The sequence below is a fragment of the Alligator mississippiensis genome, chromosome 5 (assembly GCF_030867095.1).
Source record: "Alligator mississippiensis isolate rAllMis1 chromosome 5, rAllMis1, whole genome shotgun sequence".
Classification (NCBI taxonomy): Eukaryota; Metazoa; Chordata; order Crocodylia; family Alligatoridae; genus Alligator; species Alligator mississippiensis.
The window spans coordinates 10,563,300-10,574,270 of record NC_081828.1 but is presented as its reverse complement, the minus strand read 5'-3'; the positions used below and the strand labels follow the sequence as shown (position 1 = coordinate 10,574,270).

General features: G+C 43.8%; 1 protein-coding gene across 2 annotated transcripts; it reads right to left on the bottom strand.

Annotated features, from left to right (window-relative positions):
- Positions 1 to 772: 772 nt before the first annotated feature.
- On the bottom strand, positions 773 to 10,371 carry DIO1 (iodothyronine deiodinase 1). Of its 2 annotated transcripts, XM_014598738.3 has the most exons (4): positions 9,982 to 10,369; positions 5,704 to 5,847; positions 3,149 to 3,348; positions 773 to 2,299 (listed from the first exon to the last, which is right to left on the bottom strand). In XM_014598738.3, exons 1-4 carry the CDS (start codon positions 10,310 to 10,312, stop codon positions 2,234 to 2,236), a joined length of 741 nt encoding a protein of 246 aa, XP_014454224.2. In that variant the 5' UTR covers positions 10,313 to 10,369; the 3' UTR covers positions 773 to 2,233. The 2 variants fall into 2 exon arrangements, with proteins under 2 accessions (XP_014454224.2, XP_019334857.2); XM_019479312.2 differs by lacking the exon at positions 5,704 to 5,847 and having other exon boundaries at positions 9,982 to 10,371.
- Positions 10,372 to 10,971: the final 600 nt, after the last annotated feature.

The window sequence follows — 10,971 nt, the reverse complement described above, 5'->3', positions numbered from 1 at the left end:
TAGCAGTTTAATATGCAGTGCAATACTGCTGTCAACTCTGGTAATACATATCTAGTTTTGCAATACAGCCTGCAAACACTGAAGAACTACTTTTTACTTAACCACTAATGCACAAGCATAATGAGGCTCTGTTTATGGAAGCCTGTATGGTGAAATTAAAATGTTATTTAAACCAGGTTATATATTTTAAAATGCAATTGCATATTTCATTTTCTATTAAATGTTTCCCTCCCACTGTGAGTTCAACAGAGGAAACGTGTGTGAAATATTTAGACTTGAGGCATTCTCCCAAACCTAACAGACAGTGGTGATGCGTAGGGGGTGCAAAGGGGTGCACGTGCACCCCCTGAGAGCACTGGTGCACCCCTTGCCAGGCTGTGCTCCCTATTTAGCCAGCCAGCAGGGGAGCAGGTGGGAGCGCCAGTGCCCACCCCTGCAAGTGCCAGCCGGGGAGTGGGGCTGCCAGCAAAAGTGACCGCACCGCTTCCGGAAGTGGCCATGGGACTTCCAGAAGTGGCGTGGCCACTTTCATGGCAAGTGAGATTGGTTGCTGGGGGACAACCCCCCCCCCCCAGGGTTGCTGACTGGTGTTAACATGCCCCCCCTGACTCAAGAGGCACCAGACACCCATGCTAACAGAAGTCCTAAAATTCTGTAGTTTATACACACACCTGCTCAGCTTAAAAATCTTATGTAAGAAATGAGGTTGAATGTAACTTCTTACAGATGCATTTAAATAAAAGGGGGGAAAAAGGAAGCTGAAGCCACATAAGATGGTTTGTTATATTTTAATCATTCTGTTCAATGCATTGGCTCTATAAATATTTTTCTCAGATCAAGTCATAGCTGCCTGTGCTTTATGCTGTGACTATCATAAACAAATATTAATAGAACCAAGGCTGACATACGTTAATACAAATTGTTTCATTCATGAACCTTCTGGTAAATTTTACCTATTTAATATTTACCTTAAATGAACATTAAGAAAAAACTGCATATAAATAAAAATATTGTTTAAATGAAGATCAGTATGTATGCAAGCGTTTTCCATGTTAATGCATTACTACCCCTTTCCTGCCAGTTATTTTGTACAACTTTCAAGTACCATTTATTTTATTGTTTCCAGTTTCACAGAGTATGTCACTATCTAGTTATAACACATTGGGTCATTGCTGTGATGATGAATATTTATCTTAACATATGGGTACCAGAATACCTTAGTATTTGCCCCTTACATGTTCAATATACTTTGTACGGTTGTAGTTGTGTGTAAATCCTATTGAAATCAATAATATCCTGTAGTTATTCCTTCATTAAAGTTCTTAAAAAATGTACAGAGCAATGTAGCTATAAGGGTTCCTAATATTCATCAGTGCATATACCATGTACATCACATTATAGACAATATTCTAAAAGAGTAATATAGATTGCAGTAATGACGTGTTTAAGTCGCACACTACCATAAATACAGTTTATAGGTTGAGCACCATTGTACAAATGGCCTTATCACTTAACAGTATAAACTGCTTGATGAAAATTACATGTTCTTTCTTCACTTGGCAATGTGCCACCTTTGAAAATGGAAGTAGTATACAGCAGTGGAGGCCAGCCTTTTTGGCAGGCGTGCCACAAATTAGCCCTTCCCTCTCCCCAAGTGCCACTCTGATCCCCTTCCTGTGCCTAATCTGTTGCACTGCTCCCTACTCTGCTCCCTGTCTAATCTGCTGTTCTACTTTCTGCTCCCTGCCTGATATACTTCTGTTTTCTGCTTCCTGCCCTTTCTGCAGCTGTGCTTCGTGTCCCGTTCCCAATCTGCTGTGTCACACACAGAGGCTGCCTGGACCACTTATGGTCCAGGTTGGTTACCCCTGGTATACACAATGCATGTGGTGTCCATCCATATGGCATTCCCAGGTTGCTAGCCTGACGCAGTGTAGATGTGGCTTTAAGGTCTAGTCCAGTGAAAGCCATTCCATTGATTTTGGTGAGATTAGGATTTTATTTCTGTGCCATCCTAGTTAATCAAAAAATCAAATAGCTAAGGTGTAATTCAATATCTGATTAACCAAGTTCTCATTTTCTTGTGTTTCTGGGTAGGTTTATGCTTTCATTTTAATTTCTAATTTCTGTACTGTTTTAAGTAAACCACTCCACATACATTTTTTTTTTTAAATTAACCAATAACAAGCTGTTCAGTGAACCACTTCACTCTTGTGACCTCTGTTTTGGTCACCTATTTGAGTTTTTCCAGGATTGCCCGTATTTCCTGTGGGTGATAATTCCAAGGTCCTGCTCCACCCTGTAAAGTAAATAGAAACATAAAGTATCCCTCAGATCTATTGCAAGGATGCTAATACCCTACTGAGTTCAGAGTTGGCAACTTCATAGTCAGAGCTGAGTAGGTAATTAGAGAGTCATAAGTGGCTGCCTGATGGTCACCCTTTCTGCTGCACCTAGCAGAAACACCACAACAGGAAATGTGACCTACAATCTTGGGTACAAACTTAAGAGACTGTCTCTTAGATAGTAAATGAAGTTTTAAGCTTATCCTTTCAAAGTTGTATACTGAGACTAGAAAGATAGAATGTATATCCTTAACCCCTTTAAAGATAATTTAAATTAAATAGAACTTGAACAGGAATAGTCTCCAGTTACCAGATGATAATAATAGACACTAAATATCTTGAAATACAATAAAAGGGTTCATGACACCCTCAGAGTGCTCCTTTTACTGCTGGGTAAACTGTTACACAGAGATTAGGGCCAACCAACAAGGTAAGGACAGAGAGAAATAGTCATGTTGGAAAAGTCGGGCAGAAGACAGGGCAGACTTGCATTTTAGATGCTATATAATCCAGAGATGTGTAGGTAAGAATAGAGATGGAATTGGAATGGAGGGTTTTGCTTGCTCTCAATCCTGTGCTCAACAGGCTTTAAAAACATCTAGAGTAAATCTTTAGGCAGAACCAAAACACTCTATAAAAAATATACAGCATGCCAATTCTGTGTGTTGCTAATCATTTTCTGTGAATGAGGTGCTTAAAGAAGAAATGGGACATAATGAAAACTATTATTCTTCTGATTATAAAAATGCCACTGGGCATTTTAGAAATTAAAACCTCAGTATAACATGCTCAAAGTTCATTACCTTATAAACAACCTTTCTTCCTTGAAGCAGGTAAAGTCTTTCTGGGAGAGCAGCATACTTTGAGCTGCTGAGGTTTTCCATAGTATCCACAACAACTGGGCATAAGGGGTTCTTTTTCAGAAGAAACCGTGCAGCCATTTTTCGATCTTCAAGGTTTTGGTGATTTTTAATAACAATATTATTTTTAAAAGCCCATCCGTCTAAAACAAAAAAGGCAAATAAATGGGGATTTTTCATCTGTTACGTGTGTGTAAAATAGAACTAGCATTATAAGCAAAACGTATTCCATCAAAAGAATAGTATTAGATTGCAAAGCCACATACTTACAAGTGAGGAAATGCCATCATTAAATTGCTCACGCAGAATTGATTCAGTGCCCTCGTGTGCATGCATTATGATAGTTAAAATACTCAGCTGTAGCGTGGCCCACAGCAGCCCAGAGCTGGAGTTGCAGAGAAAGTTCAGCTGTCCCCGGGCTGGGTTATGCCCAGTGCACATAGGATCTTTGTGGAATTTTAACTGCTAAAATCTAAGTCTGTCTTGCTCCTGTGTCACCGTGACTCTATATAAAGCCTTGTGACTCAGTCAAATCGGAACAAATGTTCCTGAGCATGGCAAAAGTCCCCTGCCACCAAGGCTACCCTCCACTAAACTTAAGTCCATGTTCCAGACGGTGGGGACCAACCTTTTTGGCAGGTGTGCCACAAATTAGCCCCACAACCTTCCCTGGTACCACTCTGATCCCCTTCCTCAGACCAATCTATTGCTCTTCTTTCAGCTCCCTGCACTATCTGCCACCATGCTGGCAGTCCCCTCCCTGATCTGCCGCATGCCATACAGAGGATGCCCATGCCACTTGTGGCACCTGTGACAGAGGTTGGCCATTCTGTTCCAGAAGGTAAAGGCACAAAAGTTTGGAATCTTAATTTTATTTACTTATGTATTTCTTTATTTATTACATTTACACACTAACAAAGGCTCAAGGAAGCTTACAATAAGAGACAAACCAGCTATGCCACTAGCTTTCTATGTAAAACTCTCTCTAGGCTGCAAGCAGATCTAGACAGGTTACAGGGGTGGGCAGATGAGAACAGGATGGGTTTCAACACTGACAAGTGCAAGGTGCTGCACCTGGGGATGAAGAACCAGCAGCAGACCTACAGGCTGGGGAACTCCCTTCTCACCAGCGCAGAGGCAGAAAAGGATCTTGGAGTCATTATTGATGCCAAAATGAATATGGGCTGGCAGTGTGGGGACGCCGTCAGGAAGGCCAACTGTACCTTGTCATGCATCCACAAATGCATCTCAAGCAGGTCCAAGGAGGTGATCCTCCCCCTCTATGTGACACTGCTCAGGCTGCAGTTGGAGTACTGTGTCCAGTTCTGGGTGCCGCACTTCAGGAGGGATGTGGACAACATGGAGAGGGTCCAGAGGAGGCCACTCGCATGATCAGAGGGCAGCAGGGCAGGCCCTACGAGGAGAGGCTACAGGACCTGAACCTGTTCAGCCTCCACAAGAGAAGGCTGAGAGGGGATCTAGTGGCCGTTTACAAACCAGTCAGGGGGGACCAGCAGGTATTGGGGGAGTCCCTGTTCCCCCGAGCGCTCCCAGATGTGACAAGAAATAACAGTCACAAGCTGGCAGAGGGTAGATTTACACTAGATATCAGGAGGCGCTACTTCACTGTCAGGGCGGCTAGGATCTGGAACCAACTTCCAAGAGAAGTGGTGCTGGCTCCTACCCTGGGGGTCTTTAAGAGGAGGCTGGATGAACACCTTGCTGGGGTCGTTTGACCCCAGTACTCTTTTCTGCCATGGCAGAGGGTTGAACTTGATGATCTGTCAAGGTCCCTTCCAACCCTACAAACTATGAAACTATGAAACTATAAAGTGTTATTTAGCCCTATTTTTTCCACCAGTGTCCACACAATTTTGGATCCTTCAGTTTTTGTGCGCTTGATTTGAGATGCCTACAATCTGATATTCAAAGCAACATGAGTGCTTACAGTTTTTGTTTCAATCAATGGGTCCTTTGAATCCTGAGAACTTTTTAAAGTCAGGACAATCGGGATGCTATGTTAAGCAGAATGATTAGCAGAGACTTCTAAAAACACGGGCCTTAATTTATAAATACCTTTTTCCTCATCTGGAATGTAGGGATGATGGTAATACTCATCTTTGCAAAATGCTGCTGGGTTGTTAGATGGAAGCATACTAAGTTCATTTTTATGATTGCTCTGCTGCTCCTGTTTGATATACATCCTTAGGGTGACCATGGGGCATTGCTCTTGGATTCACTGGAAGCCACCCCTTATGAGTTACAGTGTCATACTGAAAAACATTATAGTTTCATACATCTTTATATACTGCTAGTAGGTTTACAATGAAAGATGGCAACTGATTTGACTTGAAATTCGAATTTTATAAGTATCAGCTATAATCACAGAGGGACTCATTAGCCCATGTAACATCGGGTCAGTTGTAGTACTTGGAAAAGGGGATAACTTTTAAGTTGTATGTTTTTTGTATTGTTTTAAGTTGCTCTCTGTACTGTACCTGTTGCATGAGCTTCTTCAATGTAGATTAAAAGGAAATCTGCTACAGGGTTGAAATCTTCGACAAGCTTGTTGAACTCGTCAAATTTCAACAGAAATGAAGGTCAGGTGCAGCTTCCAAAATTCAGGACTAAAGGTCTGTTGCCTAAGACAGACATGAAGTATATTGTTAGGCATTTAAAACCCAGTCCTCCAATAAAGGGACCCCATACCCACACAAAGTTCCACTGAAGTCATTATGGCATAGGTGTGTGTCCACACCAAGTTCATTGTAGGATCAAAACCTTGCACTGTAAACATCTGGAGCCAAGTCACTGTTTCAAGATTGTATGTTCAGTATCTAGTGCTACTGGTCTGCAGTCTGCTAACTTTCTGGCTGCTACTGTACAACACATTAGTATGAAGAACTAAAAAAAACCCAACCCCATACTATCCTGAATGTTCTTCATGCAGAATATTTTTCAAAGTGAAAAAAGCACAAAGGACCACATTTTTTAAGTCCAATACCTGAAATGACGTTTGCAAACCTATTTTTAGGGATCTTGTTGATTGTCATAAATTTTGAGTACCCACAACTCTAGCTGATTTAAGTGGAAGATGCAGACCTCAGAACTTCTGAAAATCTGACCTTTGTATTTAGTGGTCTATATTCAGAGGTAGGACCCATACTATTGGTATGCCGTTTGAAAAACTTGGTGATATGTTTGGTAATACATTCTAGGTGTTCATGATTTCAGTATGGTTCGAGAACGCTCAGACAGAACTGTGGTTATTCATTAGTATTATTCATTAAACAGGTGCTGTGCAAGCCACACAAATAAACATTGCTTCAGGTTTAACATCCTGTTTGCATAAGCATGCAGATACTTTGCTATAAGCCTCCACATAAATGTTTGCAGGGCCTCGACTGGAGGGCTTTCAAGGACTTAAAAACGTGTCTTTCAGCCAATGCTCCCGAATTTGTTCAAGATATTCCTACCTGTAGTGCTTAATCCGAAAATAATAATTCCATTCCAAACATCTAGCTTTGGATGCAGCTCCCAATAAATATGATGCATGCTGATCTGGTATGCAAACCACACTATGTCCATTTGGAAATTTTCCTTGACTTTTTTTTTTAAGTTCTGAATAACATTATGGAGACTGGAGAGTACAGCTTAATGATTGATAATGTGTTCTATAGAGATCAAAGTACAAACCAAACAAAGTACAAACCAATTTTACCTCTGAATAAAACTTCTGGCCATTTGGGAGCTGGGACCTATAAGAACATTCTGGACTTTAGTTTGGTTAGTAATCTTGGTGTCAGAACATTGCTCACTTTTCCTAACAATATACAGAAGTTGTAAAATGCCTGGTTCTGGTTACAGGGGTATATAGTTGTAGCCGTGTTGGTCTAAGGACATAGGCAGATAAGGTTCTTTGGGTAAATCTGATATTTTTTATTAGACCAACTCAAATAGTTGGAAAAAACTTTCTTTACAAGCTTTTGGGTAAAAATACCCGTTGTGAGGCTGAGGAAGCATCCGCAGTTCATAGATTCATAGATTCATAGATGTTAGGGCCAGAAGGGACCTCAATAGATCATCGAGTCCGACCCCCTGCATAAGCAGGAAAGAGTGCTGGGTCTAGATGACCCCAGCTAGATACTCATCTAACCTCCTCTTGAAGACCCCCAGGGTAGGGGAGAGCACCACCTCCCTTGGGAGCCCGTTCCAGACCTCGGCCACTCGAACTGTGAAGAAGTTCTTCCTAATGTCCAGTCTAAATCTGCTCTCTGCTAGCTTGTGGCCATTGTTTCTTGTAACCCCCGGGGGCGCCTTGGTGAATAAATACTCACCAATTCCCTTCTGTGCCCCCGTGATGAACTTATAGGCGGCCACAAGGTCACCTCTCAACCTTCTCTTGCGGAGGCTGAAGAGGTCCAGGTGCCCTAGTCTCTCCTCGTAGGGCTTGGTCTGCAGGCCCTTAACCATACGAGTGGCCCTTCTCTGGACCCTCTCCAGGTTATCCGCATCCCTCTTGAATTGTGGTGCCCAGAATTGCACGCAGTATTCCAACTGCGGTCTGACCAGCGCCCGATAGAGGGGAAGTATCACCTCCTTGGACCTATTCGTCATGCATCTGCTGATGCACGATAAAGTGCCATTGGCTTTTTTGATGGCTTCGTCACACTGCTGGCTCATGTTCATCTTGGAGTCCACTAGGACTCCAAGGTCCCTTTCCACTTCCGTGCCACCCAGCAGGTCATTCCCTAGGCTGTAGGTGTGCTGGACATTTTTACTCCCTAGGTGCAGCACTTTGCATTTCTCCTTGTTGAACTGCATCCTGTTGTTTTCTGCCCACTTGTCCAACCTGTCCAGGTCTGCTTGCAGCTGTTCCCTGCCCTCCGGCGTGTCCACTTCTCCCCATAGCTTTGTGTCATCTGCAAACTTGGACAGAGTACACTTCACTCCCTCGTCCAAGTCGCTGATGAAGACATTGAAGAGTATCGGTCCAAGACCCGAGCCCTGCGGGACCCCACTGCCCACACCCTTCCAGGTCGAGACCGACCCATCCACCACGACTCTCTGGGTGCGACCCTCCAGCCAATTTGCCACCCACCGGACTGTGCAGTCATCCAAGTCACAGCCTCTTAACTCGTTCACCAGTATGGGGTGGGATACCGTATCGAAGGCCTTCCTGAAGTCTAAGTATACGACATCCACCCCTCCTCCTGTGTCCAGGCGTTTTGTAACCTGGTCATAGAAAGAGACTAGGTTGGTCAGGCACGATCTGCCTGCCACAAACCCGTGCTGATTTCCCCTCAGCATAATTTGCCCTGCCGGGCTCTCGCAAATGTGAGCATTGATAATTTTTTCAAAGACTTTGCCAAGGATGGAGGTGAGACTGACTGGCCTATAGTTGCCCAGGTCCTCCTTCCTCCCCTTTTTGAAAATGGGGACCACGTTGGCCCTTTTCCAGTCCTCCGGGACTTGGCCCGTGCGCCACGAGCTTTCAAATATTCCCACCAGTGGCTCTGCAATGATGTCGGCCAGTGCCTTCAGCACCCTCGGATGGAGCTCACCCGGGCCTGCCGACTTAAAGGCATCCAGTTCTTCCAAGTGACTCTGCACCGTCTCAGGGTCTACGCGTGGTAGTCTGGCGCCTTGCTGCTGCCTCTCTACAACCCCAGTGAGAGACTTGTCGTGCCCCTCGCTTAGGAACACTGAGGCAAAGAACTCGTTGAGGAGTTCAGCCTTGTCCCCCCTGTCTGTCACCAATTGTTTCTGTCCATTTAGCAGGGGTCCTATTCCTCCCTGGGCCTTCCTTTTACTCCCTATATATCTAAAAAACAGTTTCTTGTTGTCTTTTACTTGGGTTGCCATCCTCAGCTCCATGGTAGCTTTGGCCCATCTAACTGCCTCCCTACAAGCGTGAGCAGAGGAGGTATATTCATCTTTGGTGATCTCTCCCTGTTTCCACTTTTTATGTGCTCCCCTTTTGTCCCTTAGGCTGCCCTGGATTTCTCTGGTCAGCCAGGGAAGCCTCCTGGCCCCTTTCCCTCTTTTGCCTCGCTTGGGGATCGTCTTGCTTTGTGCCTGAAGGATCATTTCCTTAAGGCACAGCCATCCTTCTTGGGCTCCCATCCCTTCAAATCTCCTACTCTGCAGTGTGTCCTTGACTAATCGCCTGAGTTCATTGAAATCAGCTTTCCTAAAGTCTAGCACTTTCACCATATTGGTGTATGCTCTTCCTGGATGGAGTGAATAGTAAAGAAGCCAGAGGCTGGGATGCATGCAAGAAAGGCAGTCAGTGAAGTTGTAAATTGAGGAGTCAGTGGGTGAGAGACAGGCTGCACGAGGAGGGGAATGAATGTAGCTGGCAAACAGCGGAGAGGTACCTGGGGAGGTTTTGGTTACATTTTCTGCTGCTTTCACCATGACGAGAGGTATTTCCCCATACAGAAAGCCATGGCAGAAGGTCACAAGTTTAATAGCTAGATGCTTTACAGAAGAATAATAGTGTAGTATAAAAGACAGACACACAGATTGCTTTCTAAAGCTGTCACTCTGCGTACACGGCATGATTGTGACCAAACTTTTCTACTGAACAAATCACTACAGATAGATAATCTAAACTGACACGCACATTATTTGTAAGTGAACCCTCAGATCACCCCAATTCCCAGCTCCTTAGCTTATCTTAGGCAGTTTGACTATACCCTCTATTTCATTTACCTTCTTTACCTTTCCCTTCTTTTCCATGGGGGGTAACTTGTGCGTCTGAATGCACTCACCTTGCATGAAATCCAAGATGTGATGAGCTTTACCTTCCAGGTCCACTACCGGGGTGTTGGGAGCCACATGTCCCTCAAATGCTTCATCCTCCAGCCTTTTCCACTTCACTTTCAACACAAAGAGCAAATATTTGAAGCTAAAGAAAGTCGGACCCCAGTTCTCATAGCTGAACTTTGAATTCCTGACCATGCTGCTCTTCTGCCCCAGTTTTAGAATGTATCTTTTCACAGCTTCTGGGAACAATATCATCAGTATTTTACCAATAGCAGTGCACAGGCACATGTACAAAAGGATCCAGACTTTTTGTAGAAATACCCTCATTCGGAACATCTTCGCAGAGCTATTCTGACTGCTTCAAAATACAGTAAGAGAATCTGAGCAAAGGTAAAGGAGGAGGGGACATGAGGCTAAGGGGAGAGGGATAGGAAAGTAATTTACATAATAGGGCAGAATTTGGTTAATCTTTATGTCCCTACTGTGCCCCCTGACACCAATGCACAGAGTGGTATTAGTAAGAACAGAAAATTGATCACTACTTTGGGTCTTCTGTCTACCAGCCAAAATCTGAATGAAGCAAGGATGTTTTATGGCTGATAATTGCATTAATCCACAAGTAGGGCTTATTCCTGGTGAGTTGTGTGCATTACACATGAGAGAACTGGCTACAACCTGGATGCCTGTCTGGAACAATAAGGCTCATAGCAATTTTGGGCCCAATTTTGCAAATATGAGCGCGCTAATCTTTGATCATAGGAGAAGCCCCACTTAAATTGACTTCTGCTTCAGATATGAGACTATGTTTTTCAGCACTGGGGTTTTGTGCAGCATTTTACCTTTTTCAAAGCACTGTACAGTATTAATTAATCAGTCAAGGCTCTGTGTGCTCAGCAGATACCATGAGATATGGAGCTTTGGCATTTTTTTGGACTCAGCCTACCAAAAAACATTCCTTCTGCCCTCACCCACCCTTACTGATGTTTCCTGACCAT